Source organism: Colletotrichum fioriniae, assembly GCF_027942845.1.
Source record: "Colletotrichum fioriniae strain IMI 355084 chromosome Unknown scaffold_4, whole genome shotgun sequence".
Lineage (NCBI taxonomy): Eukaryota > Fungi > Ascomycota > Sordariomycetes > Glomerellales > Glomerellaceae > Colletotrichum > Colletotrichum fioriniae.
Window position 1 is genome coordinate 414889 of NW_027076840.1, and position 22670 is coordinate 437558.

Sequence of the window (22670 nt, forward strand, 5' to 3'; positions counted from 1 at the left end):
ATCTTCCCCGTCGCTTCGCGTTCGTCCTCGATGCCCAACCAACTCTATTCAAACACCCACGCCGGCGCGGCGGCGGTGAAGAGAAGAACAAGAAGAGCATCCGCGTTTCACCTGTCCCGCCTGCCATCGTGCCCATCATCCTGGGATGGCAGGGTGTCGCAATGTGGCCAACGCCGCGTAGGGGAGGACAGCGAGAAAGGGGGCGACAGCAAGCAAAAGAGAGGAAAAACCAAGAACACGACACAGAGTGTCATCGAAACCTTGGCCATGAAATCTTGCTTTTCTTTCCCCCCTCCCCCTCCCTTCACTCCCGCCCGTCAGTCAGTCAGTGATGCGCCGGCACCTATTTGTGTTGATGACCTTCTCCATCTTCTTTCAGGTTGCTTGCTGAGGTGGGAGGAGCACACTCCCCACCCCATGCTCCTTGTTCCGTGTTTCACCAGCGATTCTTGGGGAACTTTTGAGTCTTGTCAGCAGCGTGGTCGATGTCGACGTGAGGGTTGCGGCCTAAACATGGGATGATGAGCAGAGCAACCGCGCTCTGCTCTACCGTTCGCGCATGCAAAAAGCTTCCGTTCTGACATTTCTGACAACCTGTTCGTTGTGGCCTCTCAACACCATCGATGCGATTTAGGCTACAAGTACATATTGCCACCGACGCGATTCACCTCGGATTCATATGCTTCGCGCAAATCACGTTGAGATCTAGATCGTGGCAGTTGATATATGGCTTGTATTTGAATTTGTTTGGGGGCTAAGTTTGGTTGCCCGGCGAAGTATTTAGAGACTTAGATAGAGAAAATGGGCTGCGTTGCAGCTGTAAGTAGACCGTTTGTCATGTGGGTATATCCATCACCATTCCAAAATGTGGTGTTCCGTCATGAGTGACTCCAATGAATCACCGTTAAAGGAAAAAAAAAAGATGTCGTTTCAGACATCGAAGCTTCTTGCCAAATATGGTAACTGCGAAGCGACATGATGCTCGCTCAATTAAGAGGAACATGAGAGGGGAATGAGGTCGCATCAAGTGCGTCCGCCGAGTCTTCCGTGCCATTGTCAAGAGGGCATCGCGAAGAAAGCTCGAAGAGCAATGGTGGCGGGGAGGATTATTGAGCCATGAATTTCCATTCTGAGTTTGACACGGCTGGCCTCACCCACCACCCTCGTGATGGTGTTAAGCCACATGGGAGTTGAGATATGCTGTCATTCATCGGGACATGAAACAAAAAGTCCCGCGCGATAGCACACCCCGCACTTCTCTCCAGTCCCGCGGGAAGAGCGCGAGGGCTGAAACGAATGTCGTAGTTTAGCGTGTGGCGTGCTCCTGTCATCCGCAGGGTTCGTTGCAAAAGATTTCCTGCAATATTCGTAAAAGTTGGTTGTAAGACAAGGCTCGGCGTTAGAGAAGTCTCCTCGGCCGGCGTAGAATCGTAAATCGTGACTTCAGCCTACGGCGAGACCAATCTCTGATTGCCGTAGGAAAGGGCGAGGGGAGAGGCCGCCCATGTGATATTCCTCATCAAGTGAAAGCCTCGGAGGATTTGAGGGCGATGAGTAAACGCGCTGGTGCCTCCCATCCGAGTGTGCCGAAGAAGGCATCCGCGAGTAAGGGTCCACCGACGGGCGGGGAGACATTTCCGTGTCGGTGTGGTAGCCGTACCAATGCTCGCGTAGACTACCGACACTCGCGCTGCTGCGAGAGCTGCGATGTCTGCCATGACGAGGAGACGGCAACTTGGATAGTCTGGAGTTCTGTCGCTTGGGGGATGGGAGGAAGGCGAGATCACCCTCGACGGCGTCGTCAGTGAGGCCAACGCGTGCGTTCGGGGCTCGTGCGAGAACGGGAGTTTGAGGGATATCGATACTCTTCTTGTCCATGCTCCGCTTGTGATACAGAGAGCGAGGGGCCGTATCCGTAGAAGGACGCGGCTGGTGCTGGTTGTGGTTTTGATAAACAATCACGCTGGCTGGCTTGCGAATAGAACCAGCCGAGTCGTGTTTATCCACAACCACGGTCGTACATTTCTCAATCGTCCGGCAGGCCTTCCAGGATTCAATCTCCTCGTCATCAATCGGGCTGTTGCCCCGGCGGCTAAACGGAAGGCGGCCACGGCGGTAACGGTAGCAGACAAAGATGGCCCCGATGATAATGATCACTCCAAGCACAGAGAGTACAGTGCTCAGAGCAACAACAAGGCCACGATTGCCCTCAATACCCTGCGATTTGTTTCCGCTCATGGCGCCGTGCTGGTCAGTCAAAGAAGTTGAGCTTGGTGCAGCTGGCGCCGGGAGGTTTGGGGTCCTGCTGCCAGCATCAGTCGGCTGAGCAGGTGGCGGCAATGTGGTCAGTGGAACTGATGTCGGCGGCGGAGGTACAACGATAACAGATGTCGTTGAGCTTGACTGAGGAAGCTTTGGAGTTGAGCTTGGTCGTGGAAACGGTTGGGGAAAGTTTGGTGGGGGTGCACTCGGCTGGGAAAAGACCGGTGGAGGAAACGAGCGAACTGGAGTTGGTGAAGACGAGACTGATGGCACCGGAGGTCTTGAAGTTGAGACTACGGGGCTAGAACGTGGTGTTGTCGTTGACCTTCGACTTTCAACCGAGGCGGTAGGCGCCGGCGGAGGCGGAGGCGGCGGTGCGGTGGTCTCCGGGGGTGGAGGCGGAGGCGGAGGAGCAGGCGCTTCTGGGGAGGCGGCGGCGGTGGTTCCTCTGGTGGGGGAGGTGGTGGAGGAGGCTCTGATTTGGAGGGTTTTCGGGGACCTGAGGGTTTTCCGAAGGAGGAGGCGGCGGTTCCTCGTTATGGGGAGGTGCTGTGAAGATGTGTTAGCTCTTTATCCATCTTATATGTACTTCAAGTGAGAGCAAAACGGAGAGAAAATGTCCGGAGGTGTCCATAGAGTCAGTCAGGTGAGGTAAGGCGGGGCTCGGATGAGATTATCGTTGTGATAAAAACGGCAGATGGGTGAAGGCATCGCAGACTGAGTGTTCAGTGCTAGGGTTGAGCCAGGTCACACCTCCATTGTTGGGATTGTTTGGATCCCCATTGTTCGTCCCAGGCCCGAGGACAGGCGCAGCATCGGTGCCGGTTGTGGGTAGGGCATCGAGTCCGGGCGTCGTGACGGGAACGTTCGGTACGCCTTCTTTGCCTTTTCCCTTTCCTTTGCCCTTACCCTTGCCCTTGCCTTGTCTTTCCTCTTCAGTTTCGAAATCGGTAAGGTCGTCTCTTGGATCCAAGGCTCTTGTAGGCAAGGAGAGGCTCGAAAGCCAAACCACCGCTGAGAGTAATTTCGTCGTCGACATCGTCCAGTAGGTATTATATGCCGTTTCGGCGTGAATGGGCCAGCCCGATATAATATATGGAACAACCCAGTGTTCGTATTACAAGCCAGTGTTCAAATGTTGCCCAGCGCCATGGACAACTTGCACCACTGGGCTTTTGGGTTCTTCCGTGATAGGAACAAACCGACAAATAGACATTCAAGGGAAATAAGAGATTATAGGAAAGGGTGACAAACAGTTTGGGTGATTGATCTCGGCACCAGGTCAGGGTGACGGACAGGCCAGAGATCAGGTTCCACGACTCCAAGATTGACGTTGGGAGCCGGTTGATGCTGGAGACCTTCAAGAACGGGAAAGGGAAGGGTTGGAGACGAGGAAGAGAGGCTCGCGGAGATCGAATACAGCAGATAGTGGACGGCTGTCCTGGGGTTATGTATATAGCTGCCATGTAGGTGTGGGAAACGTAGCAGAGAGCACCTGGTTCCTTGGATGCGGCACTTGCGGCAGCACTGACATGGGAACGATGTAAAGATTGACGGGCGGTGGCACCTTGGGCCACCTTTGCAGCCACGCACACACGATGTGCGGATACACCACGCACTTAGACATGTACACACAACTTGGTGCATACTACGTACGGCGAGGAAGAGTGTGCTTGGAGAGAGAGACAGGGTAGGGATAAGCTGTACAACCGTGCACCCGCTTGGGAACGACGGCATGTGAATAATCCCGCAGGAATATTATGGGGCCTTTCCGGGGGTGTGGCCATGATCCGTGATGCAGGACAGGAAGTCGAGATCCTTTAGTGTGGTGTGCGCGTGTGTAGGAGGAGGGGGGAGGCGAGAAGCTGAGAGCGAGTAAGTGTGTGTGTGCGTGAGAATGTGTGAGAGAAGAGCCAAAGAGAATGGTGGTGGTCAGTTGCGGGTTCCTGTGCCTAGTGTGGTGGTGTCTGTGGTCAAGAGAAATCGTCCGTGACGAGTGGGAAGAAACGAACGAACCGAGCTGCACACAACGCATCAGGTTCAAGACAGTGGAGAGGTGGATCTGGGTGGAGCGTTCGGAGGTTGAGTTGTGTGTCGGGGTCCATGAACAAGGGGGAGGGGTGAAAACAAGAAGAAGACAAGAAGACGAGACGAGGGCGGGCGAAGGCTTGGCTTCTGAGCGGAAGAATATGAGGGGAGTTGAGAGTTGAGACTGAGAGAGAGAGAGAGAGAGAGAGAGAGAGAGAGAGAGAGAGAGAGATGAGTGGGTGAGAGGCCACGAGAGGGAAGAGACTCAGGAACAGGAACAGGAACAGGGGGGTGAACAGACGAGAGAAAAAGAGGGGTGTGTGAGTGAGTGCAGGTGTGTGTGTGTGTGTGTGTCTGTGTCTAGTGTGCATGGCGTCCTGCGGTACCTGAGCGTCTGCGGGTAGCCATTGGAGGACGTTGTGATGTTTCTAAATTTTGACTTGGCTGGATGGGACTGGCTAGCCTGGCATAAGCGGTATGCTGCTGTTGGCGTCGGTGCTGAGGCTTGGTTCTTGGTGCTTGGAGCTGATATCGGTGTACCGGCATTGACTGCGGTGCTGGCGTTGGTGTTGGATCAGATAGAAGGACAGGTGAGCGACGTGGAAGACCTGAGAGGATCATGGCGGCATCGGGAGAAGGCTGGGAATAGCAACGTGGAAGGACAGACTTGGACCTTCTTCCCCTCTAGTCGCTCAGGTCAGGCACAGAAGCTTACCTTACGTCAGGTAAAGTCCGGTCAGGTACGGCACACACACACACACACACACACACACACTTTCTGTCCCTCTCACACACAATCTGTGGAGTGTACACTGACTACTCCATACAAGCAGAAGACAAGGTCCAGGGACTGTATCGTCCACCAGGGCAGTTTGTGTCTGTTGTTTCTTGATCTATCCGTCTGCAATCGATTGGTTGCACTAGGGCCTTCGGGATGCCGATGACGAGAACGAGGTGGGATGGCAGAAGGAAAAGAATAGATAGAGTCTTGGTTCGAAACAAACGCCCGAGGATGAGTTAAACTGACAACCCATCAAGGATCATCAACATTGAAATCCAACGACACGAGTGAGTCTACGGATGCAGCGCCGCTGTCACCATCGCCGGATCGCAACGTGTGGACTGTGGAGGCAGTCGGAGTCGGAACCGGGACAGACAGAATCGGAGAGAGAGAAAGACAGGGCTTGTTTTGTCGGGTCGACCCGGTCGACCAAGACACCGACCGATCCTCTCGGAGCTTTTTCTTTCCTCGTACACTTACAGGCACCCGGGCAGCCTAAACAGCCTCATCTTAATTGCTCTGACCAGTTGTCTGTTTCGACGTCCAGTCAGCATGGGTAGACACTGAGCAGGCTTGATGTGATGCTGCCCAAGCTGGGTTCCCAGAGAGCGGTTTGTATGGCCGGGATGGTGCCATGTGGTTCTGCGCTGATTTCTGACCAAAGGTTCGTGGCCGTCTATGGAGGGGGCTCTTCCCAGGACCCAGCCATGCGCATGGGTTAGTGGAGGAGGACCCAGGAACACACCGGGGCTTAAGGAATGGTGTTTGGAACGAAACGGCGAATGAGCGTCAGGAAGCCGTCTTCCTCCAGGCTGAGCTAAAGCAGAGCCACGATAAGCAGAGGTAGGCTGGCTTAACGGCTAGGTTACTGCAAGGTAAGTTTGGAAGGGTTGGTTTGTAAGTGACGGACAGCATGATCATCTTTTCCCCCCTCTTCCTCCACCTCCACAACCTCCACAGAGGAAACATTTGAGGATAGACGACTGCCTAGTCGGCAAGCTGCAGGTGGGCTATTGGAAAGGAACGAAGGAAAAGAAACCATGACGGGTGTGGGATTAGGTGCCCTGGCTGCTGTGCACCGTGATGTTGCTGGGATCGTAATGGGCATCGGGATTGAGTGAGACCATCCTCTGTGCCTCTGTCCCTGTAGCTGCCCCATTCCATCGAGGTGCAGCACGGAAAAAGGTCAGACCCCGGCAGCAACGTGAAAAGATAGATCTCATGCAGATTCCATTACGCAGGCACCTGGGCTAGGACGGGGGAGGGGCACTCTGGGAGAGAGGCTGGAGGGAAGGGGGAGAGGAGGGGAAAGAGGAGAAGCAGGGCGTGCAAAAATGCAAAATGCAACATACAACGACCGTACAGCACAGCACAGCACGCATCCCGCAGCAAAGCTATCACATCGACGTCCAGGCGCTCCATCTCGAGTCTTGTTGGATCCCATCCTGCTGCGGGTGTTGCTCGGTCCGGAGATGGGAGGACTCGAATGCTTCTAATTTGGGCGTTTGGTAGCACTTTTGAAACTCAAATGTGCAGACACAACCCATCTCTTTTACCTGGCCAAGTTTTGACGGCGGAAACAAACGGCACATACCTATCCAGCCCAAGCCGGAAAACCGAGTTCTTTGCAACATTGAATCTTTGGAACAGAGTCATGATCGGTTCCATCGTGAAGCCAAGGAACCTTACCACACAAACTTAGCCACGACTGCTACCTACCACAAGCAAGGTACCTGGATATTCGCGAATCGTAGATACTACGAATACACGTGTACGAAGTACCTTAGGTGCCGAGGACAGAGGACACGGACGCGGCGGTTGCAGAGCACTAGAACAAGTCTCATTTAATCACAAACGGAAAGAAAAAAAGAAACGAAGAAGGCGGGACGCCCTTGCCGACTGTTGGTACAAGTGCCAGGTCCACCGCGTCTAAAACAATCCAGGTCATAAGGTAGTGTAAGAAGGATATGTGGGTAGGCAAGGTCAGGTAAGGTAAGGTAAGAAAAAGGTAGGGTTAGGTATGTAAAGTGAACCGTAAAGATGAGGTTAACCAGCCCGGTGAGGTGAGGAGACGGGAAGGAGAAGAGAAGGAAGGGGAGCGTTGAGCAAGGATACGTCCCGTCTCTTAGTCATAGGTACGTACTCTGAGATGCCCCACTCCCCTCCGTCTGAGGTGGACATCCTCTACAGTACGTGCCTCAAGGTACACAGTTAGGTAAGGTAATTATCCTTTCTCCTCATCTCATCCCGTCTTCCTCCGCTGCCAACCACCCTCGAATACAACGCCGAATATCCTCACCTCAAGCCATCCAATCCATCAAGCATCAATCAACTCACACATCAACACCTGCTCACGTGTCGCAGTTACCGTTCCAAGTCCACCACAGACCTCATCCTCGACCTTTCAGCATCCCATCACCCGTCATCACTGACTGTATGTATGTATTTTCGGACACCTAACGTCCGGTCCGGTACGGTACGACGAGGGACGGCCGTGCCAAAACCTGCCAACACGCACCTGTGGCACGCTACCTCAGGAAGGTCGTGGTGCTGCGCATGTCCTTGAGTTACTGCGTAGAGCCAGACCACTTCAAAGTACAGACCAATTCGTCCTAGCCATCTACCGCCCGCTAAGGTATTGGGAGGGGGAAGGTGAAGCTCGGTGGACAAGCCAGATGCCACTCGGCGCACAGTTCCCGACTGCGACTGCAACCCGACTATACATGCCCTCGAGAGCAAGTGCAAGTGCAAATGCAAGTCCAACCGCCTTGGCCTCTGCAACGCTCCCTCCAGCGCTGTCTACGAAGTACACCATTCCTACATTGGCACTCAGCTCTCAACGTCGGATACGGATGGAACTGTGATGGCATCTCAGAGCTCAATCCACGGATCCCCTCTGCGGCCCTTCACTCGCTTCCATGCAAGCAATTTGTCCATCGCCTGGGGGGCCTTGTCAAAATCCCCGCATCCTTGCAGCGCGTAGGCCTTACCACTGGTCACGCCTGTCGCAGGCTCGCAGCCAACTGATGAGACACAACATCAATGACAGCTCGTGCCGTACGGAGTACTGCTTTGCCCGCAATAGGCTCCGCGCAGCCACCCAGCCATCTCACCGGCTCCATCTGCTATCTTGAGAATCTCTGGCTGCACATGCCCTGCGCTTGTCCTGCAATGCACTGGACTGGCATGCATGGCTCTGCCCGTGGTCTGCGATGGCCCATTTCTCAGCCCGTGGTCGTGCTACAGAACCTCAAAATCAACGGACATTGGTAGCGGGGCGGGCGCTGAGCTCCATCTATCTACTCCATCGTGAACTATTCTGGAAACGAAGCCGGCCGAGATCCAGGGCCGAGTTGGCATTCCGAACGAAACTTCGCACCAGAATTTTGTGACCGGTCATCTCTGGCGCCGGCCGCTTCGAACTTGGGACGCCCAGGTCAACGAAGCCCAGGTCCCCCACGTCTTGTACCCGGAGCGGTGAGCGAGTCAAGAAGCCCTGCTGGCTTGCCATCGCCACACCACGCCAGCCGACCACACTAGACGCCAGGCCAGTAAAACAGCACCACACTCGACGTGTCGCCCGAAAGTTGGGCCTAGAATCGGGATGCCCTGGGATGGGGATGGGATGACAGTCATCATTGATAACTGTGGTGTGTACCACTCTCAGCGAACCGCGGCCGTTTCGCCGTACCGGCTCCATGGACACCCGGATTATCCTTCCCTCAGCATTTCAGCTTCGATCTGCCCATATCCCTCGGTATTGTGGTAATGGCGTCTTCCGCCCAAGCTCGATCTGCAGTCTGCCTTGGCCAGGCCGGGAGAGTTGAGAGGCGTGAGAGGCAGCAGAAGAAAAAAAGGAACACCACAGCGCGGGGAAATCAGCACTACCCAGCGAGACACAACACAGTCCAATTAGACATGCCGTCCTCGCTCAGAGGAGCTGCGCTGAAACGACCCGCCGTTCTTCGTCGTGGTTGTCAGTGATTGGCCAGGCGTCATCGCTATCAGGCCTCCTCATCGGGTCTCCTGCAAGGGCGAGGCGGATTGAAGGCGGGCGTTGTTCACGCAGAAACTCGAACTTGGAATTGAGAAGCTCTGGTGCATATTGGGCCTTGAATGATCCTGGCCTACTGCGGACGACAGCTCGATTGAGTGACTATCCGCACCTGGCCACGCACTGCTATCTCCTCACTCCAAGTTTCCCGGACCCTTCCACGAACGATCGGTGGATTCAACGGTCTACACGGCACTCTGGCGTGCCAGAGCAAGCAAGAACTTGGGTCGGTGGCATCTAGTGGCGAATGAGTGACGAAACGTTAACAACCGGCATTTGCATCGTCTTCCTTCGAAGTATTATCCTTTGGAATGATATTACTCAATCCTCATTTGGCAATAATTGTCCGCTGCTAGCTATTTTCGAGACGAGACCTGGCCGTATCTGCGAGCCTTGAGTGACAGAGCATGCCTCAATGGGCCAGAACTTCGGCGACAGGGTTCATTTCTGGTCTGATATTGGGCGTCGCACTTGGCGGCAAAATCCAAGCCGGTTTCTGCGATACTTCCATCAACAGGACATACAGTTTGCAACCATTTCCGCGCTTTCAAATGTACAAGAACCCGAAGGCGTCAAGCAGTGTGGAGGGAAATACGGCACCGTCCTCGGAGGCTACCCGTTGAGACTCGGAGTATTTTCCGTTCAGGAAAACGACAATGATCCAGATGGAGCTAGCTTGTTTGTCTTGTGCTCTCGAGAGAGTCGAGAGTCGAGACGGACCAGGGCCGATCCGTCTTTGATCACCAGGATCCTACTGTACGAAGTACAAGCAAGCAAGTGAGCCCGGCAACAACCTCGTATACCGCTTTAATGGATTTTAAGCCAGGTCAAAGGCGTGGTTTTCCTAATTCCCAGCTTTACGACTATTCTAGCGATTGTGTGCTTCGTAATACAGAGCCATAGCCGGTCCTGGCCGAGACACGAGAGGATGGCGCTGGGCGGCAGAGGCGCTCACAGATCAAAGTAGGTACATGATTCTTGGCCAGGTCTCTACAACGCTTTCTTCTTCTTCTTCATCCTCACCGATGATTTCTCGTTGTCTCATCACATCAGTCTTGTCTCTTAGACTCTTGTACTCAGCACACCTGTAACCGAATATTCTTACTACTTCCCACCGTCTTTACCCCTGGTACCTTGCATACCGAGATGCAGCCCGCACTGACTGGCACACAGACCTCGAGACCTTGACCATGATCCGTCCCCACTACGTCTTCCCGCAGGTTGGATGGAGTAGAGGGATTGGCTGACTTTGCGCCGTTGGCCGTTGGTGTTGCGGTTTTTTCTTCTTCGTCTGTTCCTTCTCTCGACATCCCCTTTGCGATAAGTGGGCGCTCGCGATGTTGTCGAGCCCGGGAAAAACAAGCCCACTCTTTGACACCACACTATCGTCCATTAGCACACACATACAACAGAAGATGGAGGGCCAGGTGATGCTGTTCATCAAGCCATGCATTGTCAGGAGAGAAGCCACCATTCTGAACAGAGTAGGTAGTGAGGTACGTCGCATGCAAAGTTCCCCGCAAACGCCACAAGAGCAGATAAGTCACCAGTGTGATAGTTAGTCAGTCCTACCTATCCTCTCCGAGTCGAGCCGCCCGGCGGCAACAGGGTGGTGTCGACGCTGATGCAACGATTTGACGGATACTTGCACCTTGAGCTATGGGGTCCTTGAGGTGGCGCTCCGACGTCCTTTACCAAGAGGAGCACTGCGAACCCATCCAAAGCAGACCCGTTGGGTACGGTGAACGGCAATGAGCTATGATCGTCAGACAGTCAAGGTCATTGCTGGAACGAGACTAATTGATTCTTGGGACCTTCGGCCGAAACTATTCAAAGTCTAGCGTTCCTGATGTTTGCGGGCCATGCCGCTTATACTCCAGCTTGAACTTCACCGCCCGCCTAGCGCGCGTCACGCAGTTGCCGCCGTTGATGGCCCTGAGTTCGCTAAGATCGCATCCTGATGACTGCAGGCTTGGAGGAGCTCTTAGTGGCATTTTTTTTTACCCCTCCTGCGTTCAGAGGGAGACCGAAACCCGAGGCCTATTCTTCGCTGAGTTATCGCGGTCCGTCAAACCCGACAATGCGTTCCTGTTCTGCAGGTCAGACTGAATTGAGCGTGGTTCAGTCGCTTGACAGCGGGATATTTCCAGCCCGACCCAGGCCAAGTCTGGACTCCATCGGAACAAGTTTCGAATACATTCAACGTCAGTGGCCTCCTTCGAGCCTGGTGTTACCTCGCCCACACCAGCCAAGGAATCTACCCCTCCTCCCGCGACAAAGTAGTTAATGACCCCGTCAGCCTTTTTATCGATAAACCACAAACGCCATCGAAAATTCGCCCCTCGTCGATGACCCCCTCGTGCCCCTCTCCGTTGTCAGGTTTCATCCGGACGCCCTCGCAGTAATCGAGGAACGCGTAGGTTGGCGAAGAAACAGGCATTATGCTTTCTTAGTCGCCGTGTGTCACACATGGGATGCCGGCCTTTTTTCGCCCGAGCCATGTGAAATTTTCATGGCCAGTATGACGACAAAATCGACACGGACGATGGCAAGCCGCGCTTTCATGTCGAGAGAAACAGACTGGTCGAGACCACGATGCTGGGGCCGGCGTGCCAATGTTGCCCAAAAGGTGTACGGATATCTCTTACGGTTTCCCAGCGCAGTCTACGAGCGCCCAACGGTCCAGTCATGCGAATGATGGACATTTGGGTGGTTATCCAGGTCAGATCAGGGCACGTCGGCTGCCGCCAAACGGATACCTGACAACTGTCACTGCAGACAAAAGGCCGTTGCGCTGTTATCCTCTTCCATGTATTTCATCAGCCAAGCGCCAAACACCGTTCATCAATGGATGGCCGAGAAGCTCTCAGAGCAAGCCGTCACGTCAGGCCTCATCCATGCTTGGATCGACGCTGCTTGACTTGATCAGCCTCTGCCCTGTGGGGTCATAAGATCCGTAGCGGTCGCTCGCCGCGCTGGAGTATCCGTATCCCTGAACTATCAGATCCTGGAGTTTCCGGATCCACTGCCACGCCAGATAGGCTGAAGATTTGGAGACTCTGAGGCCGGCGGCTGTTCGTTTGGCGACCGATCCTCGTCAATATGAGGAGCTTTTGACGCCATCTTCAAACCGCACTAACACCTGGCCCGCTACTCGATACCAACACTAGACTACCAACAACCGCACCAGCTCCAGAACCTGCCAGGTACCAGGAACAGCGCCTTGAAGCCCGTCTTTAGCGGACTTTGGAACCGTCGGCTGACCACTTTGCGGCTTGGAGGGTGGATAACCCAACGATGATGGTGTGCAGGAACACCAATTCACCGCTCTTTCACCGGGGCGCGATTCGTTGTCGTCGTCTCTAACTTCATCTCATCTGCTTTCTCCCTGCGTTAGTCTTCCCCTCACCTGGTCGCCATCGTGGTCCGGCCTTGCTAGGAAGGGGAGATGCTGCAGAGTTACTGCAAGGGACCGGACATATCTTGGTTTTACTGTCCGACGGATCGCTGCGCCTACTGCTACTGAACCCATCACGAAGTTGACGACACAAGACCGGGCGTGCCGAGATATCAAGGATTTGGCTGCGGAAGAATGGTTCTAAAAGTCTTCGGTTTGCTGTGTTGCAATTAGACCAGCGCTGTGACCCCTCTTGACCCCTCTTCCGGCGCAACACAATGACTTGCAGCAATACTGGCCTTGCAGGAGGCGCAATGCATATACGGATGCATGTTCTCCAGTGAAGCTCATTTTCCATCGAGCCTCATTTTGAGATCGGCAAGACGCAGAGAAAGGACCGAAGATCCAGACATCATCGTCTTTTCCTGCCAGGGCTTGCAACGCGGTTGAGAAACACGTGTGGGTTTAGCAAAACCTCCCCAAACCCTATTTTCGGCGCCGTGTTAGTTCTAAGACGATCTTCTCGGGAAATAACCAGGATGCTCCCTGTAGCAAAGGCCTCGTGGAATACCTACCGAACGTGTCCATCAAAGACAATGATGAGGTGACAACCCATTCTTCCCATCGCCGACGCCATTGACGGGCAAATCTGTCTCAACTCTAGAGAGTCTAGAAACACACATGCCTGTTCACCGCTTCTTTTTCTAGTGTTCGACGACGGCTCGATCTTGAATACGAACCCCCAGGCTGGGTCTCATTGATCGCAGAAGGCACGTGCAGCTCGGCGCTTACAACGGCGCAACTCACGGACTCTCGTCTTTCTGTGATTGTTCTCTTGAATTCGATTATCACGGGCCGTCCGCGTGGCCGAAGATCATTCTCCCGAGGCTATCGCCGGCGTGGCGGCGGATCCGGCGTTTCCGATCTGTCCACGTGCTTTGGAAGTGAACGACTGCTCTCTTCTAGCCTTAAGTCCACGACGCTTACAAACGGTGACAATACGCCTGCCAGTTGCCATTTTCAAGTCACCGCACGATGAGATTTTCTCAAGAGCTCGAAAGCTGGCTATTCGACTTACATAATTGAACGGCGCATACTATTTTCGTCTCGGTGCTTTATCATCCTCCAACGGCCGGAAGCCAGCAAGCTAGTATGCGCACAGCGATTGACTGGTCAATGCTTGCCGCCCTGCAACGTCCTTCACCGCTGGTGAGAGACCTGATTGCAGCTTGTCTCAGAAAATCAGTTGCGAGCCATGTCTCTTTTCATCTGGATCTGATAGAACCCCGTGTCCTGCGGGCTGGGGGAGCACGCGCTCGGTGAGGCGGCCGATCTAACGTGGGCGGGTTCTACATGTGAGATGTAATGTCTCAGTCGAACTTCTGCAGCAGGCATCTGAGCTCAAGATTTTGCCTGACTCGACAAAATTGCCTGGCAGTACGGATACCTAGTGCTCTGGTGACGATGAATCGTCTTGCCCGTCGCTGACTCGGAAAGGGATGATCACGGCGGTTGCTGCTGATCAAGCCTTCTCTTCTTTGCTGATGATGAATGACGATGCAACTGGAAAGCCAAAGACCTGTAGACCGCAACAAGCCAATTGCGTGTTATAATAAGCACAAACGAACATGATGGTAAGATTGTTCTCATCTGACTGTCCTCACCCCAAGGCGCAAGAATTTGATTCGCTAGTCTTTCGTCCGTATGTTTCCGGGTGCCACGCTGTCAAGCAGCCGAATGTGCTTGCATCCAAGGAGGATGCTGGCACATGCCTCCCTTGGTGATATCGAGCGTAAATATATGTCTCGACATAGCAGAGACTGTAAGTGATTTTGTTGCTCGTTGCTCGTCTGCAGATGATGTGCTGCCTTGGAAGAGAGTGCCTTCGGGTCGTTGAGAGCCCGGCCATTCATGGGGTTAGAAGACGCAAGATGCTTCCGTATTCATGTACGCCGCATACCAACCTGTGGTTTCTCGTTGACTGCGCTTAACCATCAAACATCTCGATGCCGACAACACCCCAAAGTTCGATCTGAATACAAAGATGTCCCTTGGGCAGACTTTAGCCAAGTCTTCAGATGAGGCTGTGAAGTATCTGCCCAAGCAGGATTATCCTCGAGAATCTGATGACTTTCAGGAGCATCCCAGATGACGCTTCCTTTTCTCTTTTCTTGGCACGGCAACTAGGATATGGCATCGCGGATCTCCGCGAATCTTCAGCCCTGGATCGCTGTCAACCGTACACAGGTTAGAGTCAAGACCAGCTTTCTCTGAGGCCTCATTTATTTCGACCATTCCGTCAAAATACCAGTCGATGTCTGTAGAAAACTAGTTTTATTATGGCTGCTAATTTAATCAGACTGGTGACCATAATCAAGTGCTTCAGCTCCTCCCTTTGGTTTTCTGTCAAGATTGAAGAAATACTAATTCGGAGTACAATGGTCCGATATATGGAGGGTATAATGAGATCAATATCATTATTCCAACGACGCCCGCAAATGATCGAACTTGGGAAACCATAAGAAATTACCTTCTGGAGGCTGAGCTATCAAACGGGTTTCTTTCGACGGGCTTTATGCTTGTCCCATGCCACGATTTTAGACATCCTCCGAGAGACCTCAGGGCTCGGTTTTTACCTTCATCCTAAACAACAACCTGCAATTATACGACAAGCTCAAAGCTGCATGACGGATGGCTTAGACTCCGCCCCAACCAGCCCAGCCATTGTCATCTGAAAAGACCTTTGTTGCACAGAGTCTTTTTTGGGCACTGCTCGCTCTATGGCGTCTATGAGCCCGGATCATCCCGGATCCAGGATGCTTTTGTGTCAGTCTGACTTCGGACAGACTCCACGAAAAAAACAAAAAGGGACGAAAAGCGAGGGCCAAAGTCGTTACCTAGAGGTTCGAAACGAAGGTCTCGACGTGAAGTCAAGTCCCTGGGGGGCTGTTTCATATTCTGCGGCACACAGCCGCACACGCCAGGGTTCTGACATCGTCCCAACGATCCGCGGCCATAATCTGGGATTACCACAGACAGTCTTTGCGTAGATGACAGCAGAACATCTTTGGCTGCATGTTGGGGCTTGTGGTAGGATCACGGAAAGGAAGGACGATGATTGATGTGACGTCGGATCCCGTCAGCTGTCTAACTTGTCCTTCTACCACCACCCACTCGCCCGGACCCGGGTCGTTATGCTGCCGGTAATCAGGTCGTTTGTTTGCGTTACACCCGGCTTCGGGTGCTTGTCAGAATTGTTTAACCGAGGGCTATCTTTCTTTCCGGGTTGAAACCAGATTAACTCTCCCACGCCTATGTGACTTAAGGTTATACTAGACATCGTGGGATCTTGCAGATAAGAACACCAAAATGCTGAGTTTCGTTTGAAGTCCAAACCTATATCGAGGACTTGACCTCTTAGGGTGTTTCGTAGAGCCACCCCCCGCCTGCCTAGTAAACGTTGCTCCATAACGCAAAAACACCCGTCATGAGGAGTGAGTGAGTGAGTGCGTGTGTGTGGCTTGGGATATGCAAACACACAGGGCATTCCCCAGGTGTGCAATGACTTGGAGAAGGAGGAGGAGGGTATGGGAAACGGGAGCGGGAAGTTGAGTTGAGTTTTTTGTGTAAGGGGACATGACGAGAATAGTAAAAAACTTTCTTACCGTATGTTTGTGTGGGAGAAATCGGGCAGATCTTTCCTTACCTTGCTGCAAGATTCTCCCTCTCTGCAGTCCGCGCACTTGCATATCGGACGTGCGCTAATACATAGTTGGGAGGAGGGTTTTGGTACCCAACGACTCGTGGCATGCCTGCGAAGGGGCTCTGCCCGTTTCTTTCGATTCTGTTTGAGAAACATATCCTCACTGAGCTGTCGAGGTTCGCGATAACGAGGCAACCATAAGCCGGGCGTGTTTGGATATGGAAGGCTGTTCATCGAGTAATCCTCTTCAGCTTCAAGCTAGGATGAGAGATGACGGCGATTCCCCTGATATCTGAGAACGGGGAAGGGAAAACACATGAAAGAAACTGGCATTGGCATGTAAGTCCCGAGGGCAGAAGAAACCATCATCGCCACACACACACTCTCTCTCTCAACCCCTTTCCTTCCTCTTTCATACGGGGCAAAGTCGCCGGGCTGGCGATGGGACCCGGGAGACAAACAATTCTATGGAGCGAGATGCCGGCCGAAAGTGGGCTCCTCTTCGTGATCTCCCGCTGGTGCATGTGTCAAAGTCTGAGCGGGTGTTTTGGCAGTCTCTTTGCCTATTCTTGGCCCCCCCTCCGCATTCTGGGGCGCAGAGAGAGAACCGAGCTCTTTTTTTCTCTACACACGGTTCAGCCTTGGGTATTCGTCCCCTTCTCTATGAGACAACTCCCATCACTCTTCGTACCTTTCCGACGGGAGGCGGTGCGAGTGGGATGTTTTGCCTCTTACTCGACGTCTCTTCTGCTCTCCGTTTCAGTGTTTGAAGAGAAGGATGGTCCAAGAAGCCGCCCGCTTTCTGAAAATCAAACGCCGAGGCTTGGGAGAGGTGGGTGTCTGGTCGTGAGACCCCGTTTATTCTGATACCGAGGAAGTAGAGACTTGATTCAGAGCCGGAGGGTTCAGAGGAGCAGCCAAGTCGGGGAACTAGGCGTTTCGGCGCTTGAGCGGTTCATTCAGCAAGTTTCTTTTTCTATTGGTGCCTTCATTTTGTTTCTCGATGGGTCGGAAAACGGGAGGTCTTGGTCTTTCAGCTGCAGTTTGTTTGAAGATTAATCTACGCGGGAAGTAACCAGGCAAGTTGTCTATTGGCATGCGGAGATAAATCTACATCAACGAGACTCGGCCGAGGAACAGATGAATTATAGTGGCAGTCCTATCGTATTGAGTTCAGCTCATGTTTGCTTGGATTGGTTTACCTTTGTAAGCGACGAGGGGCGGAAAGTTTTCCGTGAATGATGATTATTGGGTTTGGATATTGGCGGTAATCCGATGGCCGGCATCGGTTCACGTGGAATGATCATTAAGATTTGCTATGACTATCAGTGTCATATGATCGACTGCTTCATGCTAGACATCAAACCATAAGGCAGCGGTCTTAACATCGTGTGTCGACATCCTCTTCGCGCCCCTGGACAAGCCAGAGAGATAACCGCAATGAGGAAGTGAAAATGAGAGAAAACAAGACAGAATATCTCTTCCTTTCGCGTCGCCTGGAGGCAGTGTGATACCAGGGACACAGTGGAAAGACGACATGTGTAACCTCTCTCCCTCGATGAAACCCATGCCTCCTGTCCCGCGGAGAGCCACGCCGAAACGTAGCGCCGCAACAAAGAAGAGCGAGCAACGTCGCAAGCCTCAGGAGAGTGAGAAGACACAGAGGCTCGTCTGTCCGGGGTTGTAAAAATTTTGTCAACCGTTGGAAAAACAGGCTCGCGATCCCCGTGGGGATGCTTGCCCAGCTGGTTAGACTGGGAAGAACAGATACTACACTTGATCATAGCCTTGTGGCTAAGAGAGCTGGAGAATAAAAAGAGAAGAAGACTGCTGAAAGGGAAGGTAATGGACTTTTTATAGATGGGTGAGATGTTGTGACTATGGGTGAAAGCGGCGATGCTGATGAGGCCAAATTTCTGAGGACTCGAATGAGGCCAATTTAGGGGCCAGTTAAGTGAGGCCAAATCATTTAGACTTAGAGTATTAGGCAGAAGCCACTAGAAATCCTTTGAGAAAATAGCTGCGGCTAGTATATGTCCAATGTTCCCCGCCTCTAGAACAATTCATGTCCAAACTACTGGGGTATGAGTTGTTTGTCTCACTGGTTATCAGTATCGATCAGGCATGAGGAGAGAATTCAGAACTGAACGATGGAAGACTTCAACATTGTGATGCGATAAACAGTAAGAGTTACTCGTAATTTCTTTGCTGTTGAGAGATCCTATTGCTGGGTACGTGGATAAATCCAACTCAGCGCAGGTTATGAGTTGTGAAGAACACGGCTCTGTAGTATGGCGTCACCAGGAGTGATCCTGATACCTAGAGATATTCCCATGTGATAATTGAGTCAGCTGGTAAATCGGGGTTGTGTCCTTGAACTTGAGATTGACAAATGAGGCTGATAGACTGAGGCCAAAGTGGCTTGGATCCGTTTTGGGACCATCTGATGACTCTACCATCTTCTGCAACACCTCCACGGAACTACAATGAGAGTTCCTCTGCAATAGATGGCAAATTTACCGTACATAGAAGAGAGTGTATTAGAGCCAGGCAATCCCGGAGCTTCGTTAAGAATCAGTCGGCTCGAAGGTAGTCAGATCCAAAAGAAGTAGACGTCGATTTCTAGATCTAAGACGGCACTTTGAGGCGATAGCTATTGCGCAGACAATGCCCTAGTAGGACTGAAGAAAGGACTTTTAGAGTGGTTGTGGTTGCTTGGGATCGATGTATTGAAAGAATGCTCAAGAGTTCTAATAGAAGCTGTCTTCAGCATCTGACTTCTTCTCAAGCTACGCAAATAATAAAAATTGGACGAAACTGATTGCCCTACCTACGAACATAATGACGTGACAATACTTAAGGTAGAGTTTTTAGGTATAGTATATATGCAAGAACGTGAGTGATACTGGCCAGAAGTGCCCCGCTTCCATGACATCGACCCGGAGCCTGCCACGGGCGCCGGAGGTTGAGGCTCTCATCGACGTCGAAGATAAAGTGGGACCTCCGAAGTGTCCCGGGCCCGGGCGTCTGGGCCACCACAACACGCTGGACGGTGCGCTAAATCACTGACGCGTGACGCCATTCGATCGTTCCGAGCTCCAAAATCACTTTGTCGCGCTCCGTCGCTCAACCCATGTCACTTAAAGTGTCACCCGCAATTCTACTCACCCCTCCACCCGTTTGTACGTGGGATTGGCACTGGACTTGGACTTTTATGGTTTCTTGAGGATCAGTTTGTATTTTCAAGTTCGATTCACTACTTCCTCTCCCTATGAATCTATGTCTTCCTCCATACTGTTCCCGCCTTCAGACGCGTCGCGTCAAAGATCGGGAATCCTTACGCCTAGCTCCGATGGATCTCTGAACTCCAAACATGAATTGCCGCCGCCTGCGACGGCGCAGAGGAAGCGCAGTATCTCCCATGCCATGGAGGACTTGCTGAAGGCTACAATTGTTCTCAAGGTAGGTTCCTTAGCTAGCCAGGCAATGTCCGTCAATGGCTGACGCGTTACCAAGGTGCACCCCACCAGTACTGTCACGAAGCCATGCACGCTGCAGCCGCTCATGCTGCTTCCCCGAGAAGACCTTCCGCTGTCCAGCCTCGACCTCTTTTCACCCCACGGCGATCTTCCTTCTAGTCGCCTTTACGAGTCCCTAGTCAAGATTCTTGACCTCGAAGATCGAGTCGCCGAGAGGCCGAGCCTGCTCCTTGCGCGCAACGAAGCCTCCAAGTCAATCTACGCGCTCGAACGTGCTACCGCCTTTGGAACCAACCTCTATACAGTTTGTAAACTTGGACCTTGGGTGGACTTACTGGCCTTGTCCGAGAAGGCGACGGTGGTCGGGAAGCATGTCGCACGCATGCGGCTTGCAGAAGAAGCAAGGGAGTCTAAGCAAGGCCAGACCATGCCATTGACAACGCCCGCCTTGCACAGAGGACACAAGGAGAAGAGACTGGCGATCGAGGCGCTGCAGCAGTCTATTGTGAGGAAGAGAGGCCGTTCGCAATCGGTGTCAACATTCGAGGAGATGAGAGCAGAGAAGCGGACGAGGTCTGACGATGACTTCTCACGACCGCAAACGCCAAGCGGGCTGGTTCAGACGGTCGAGCCGAAGCCTGAGCCGACCGAATGGATCGAAACACATCTGGACGCAGTCGAACCGACACCACAGTCCATTCCCGAGCCAACTACCCAGCAGACTGCTGGCGACATTATGGAGACCATCCGGACGCAGTATACCGAGGCGCTTTACAAGTCAATGGTTGGTTTACTGTCCTGTCCTGCGATCGAGGGGCACCAGCTGACATGGAAATACAGGGATCTCTTGCGTACTTTGCAAAGGGACCGCTATCTCGAGCCCGAGCCGCGTTCCATCTCGATTGTGACGGCACGATGGATATGAATGACCTCATAGAGTTTCTGAAGAGTCTTGTCATGACGACGGTCCAAATCGACAAGAAGTACCGCGAAGCGATACCCGATCTAATTTCGAAAATGAAGACACACATTGACAGTTCCGACGAAGGTAGCAAGTCGAAGCGAAGGAAGACCAAGAAAATGAAGCTGGGCAAGGACGGCATGTACTCCGGCGAAGACGAGCATGTGCGCACCTGGTGGAACTCGAACAAGCCAGAAGTCAGCGACGAGGACATGACCGTCACGCCAGCTCAGATCAAGTCGCATGTTTCCCTCCTGAGGACCCGCGAGACGCAGTTGCAGATGATTTTGATTTTGGAAATCCTGGCCCTAGAGCCTCTGCGCACAGCTGAGGTGGAGGGGGAGAGCCAGCTGCCTGGTCTGTCAGGCGATGGGGATGGCGAGAAGGCAGCAGAAGCTCAACCGAAGAAACGCAGCAAACACAACTTCCCCGTCTTGGTGGACGTTCACGCCGATCGGCTCACCATCTGGCAGTCCACTGCTTCTGATGAGTTGAGACTGTTAGAGGGTTCTCAAGTCACTGCAGCGAACGGTGGAGATCCAGCCCTACGAGCGTCTGCAGACCCCCTAAAGGACTTCTGTACTGACATCATTATGCCTTTGTAAGTTTGCACTCATCACAGAGGATCTCCCTTCTCCCTTAGCTAATATCACTAGCTTCGCTGCTCGGTTGCCTGAGATCTGCGACTCCATCAACCGTAAACTTGGCGGACCTGTCATCATTGCTCCACCAAAGCCCAAGGCGAGGCCTTCTTCGAGTAAACCCAATACGAAGCCGGGAGCTGCTGCGAAGCGTCCTGTCAAGCCTTCATCGAAGAACAACATAGAAAAGGCTCTTTTCAAGGAGCAGTCGCGGCGCAGTATCTCTAGAGGTCCCGGTAACGCCATTGCGTTGTTGAGATCTGCAACCTCGGCGAATATTCCCGGCTTCAAGCGTGAGAATAGCGACCTCGATCGCAATTCACCTAAGGATCGGGCGGGTCTACTTTCCAGGAGTCAAAGCATGACGGCCTTGGATGATGTCAAGGTCCAAGATGTCAAGGCACAGAAGAAGGCCCTGGTGGAGGCCGAGTTGAAGGATGCCATCACGGCCATTCGGAAACCTAATCGTGATCTAGCGGGCAAGGCCATCGTTGAGGATGCGGCAAAGCGGGTTTCCGGGGGTCTTTCTTCGATTAAGAGTAAGTCTTGTTACTACTCAAGTTTATGGAGGTGGTGTGCTAATCCCGGGCGCAGAGTCCAAGAAACCGCCGACCCGACATCCACTATTTGAATCGGTACAAGTCAAGGTCACACCTGCTACACATCGCTTCCGCGATGCCTTGAGCACAGAGTCACAGGGCGCAAACAACCTGTTCATTCCGATGTCAAGTATTCCGCCATCCAGTGCATCGAGAGTCCCCTCCACGGGACCACGGAGGGGCCATATCGATTTTATGGGCAGCACTCCATCATCTGCCATACAGGCCACACCTATCAAGCGTGGAGGGCACGAGGCCGGAGTCCCGCCTTCGTCGCCCTTGATGGCAAGGAAGCCTGCGAGAGCTCAGCATCTAAGCGTGCCGGGAAGCGTGATTAGGTCGAGACCTGAGCCTATGCGGTCACCATCGCCAGACATTGGCCTGCCGGCAACGCCATGCAAACAACGGACGGTGGACGTGCTGGGAGACGAGGTGGCGGCCACTCCAATGCGCAGATCATCACTTGTGCCGCCGCCGCCACCACCAGAGGAGGAAAAGCCAAAGTCGATTTATGCACGACTTGGCTGGGAAGACGACTTTGACGACTTTTAATGATTTTTGTGCGCTGCATTCATATGGCGTGTATGGACTTTCAAGCATACGGATACCCAAGGGTTTGAAGTGTTTGGGATCATGGAATAGGACGCGTGGAATACACTTGATGAACACGGCATAGCATAGCATCTTTGGAGCCAAGGGGTTTGCATCTGGGATTGCATCGTTCTTGAAAGGCCTTTTGGTGGGAATATATTAGAGGTTAAGAGA

General features: G+C 52.9%; 2 protein-coding genes across 2 annotated transcripts; one reads left to right on the forward strand and one right to left on the reverse strand.

Annotated features, from left to right (window-relative positions):
* Positions 1 to 1443: 1443 nt before the first annotated feature.
* Positions 1444 to 2238, reverse strand: N0V96_003976 (uncharacterized protein; the record flags this gene model as incomplete). The annotated part of the gene is made up of 1 exon (XM_065756987.1): positions 1444 to 2238. The coding sequence occupies one exon, from the start codon at positions 2236 to 2238 to the stop codon at positions 1444 to 1446; it is 795 nt and encodes a 264-aa protein (XP_065614200.1).
* A 17413-nt stretch (positions 2239 to 19651) lies between these two features.
* N0V96_003977 (uncharacterized protein) lies at positions 19652 to 22457 on the forward strand (the record flags this gene model as incomplete). Its single annotated transcript, XM_053188041.2, has 5 exons — positions 19652 to 19687; positions 19742 to 20488; positions 20545 to 21266; positions 21322 to 21845; positions 21901 to 22457. 5 exons carry the CDS (start codon positions 19652 to 19654, stop codon positions 22455 to 22457), a joined length of 2586 nt encoding a protein of 861 aa, XP_053054003.1.
* Positions 22458 to 22670: the final 213 nt, after the last annotated feature.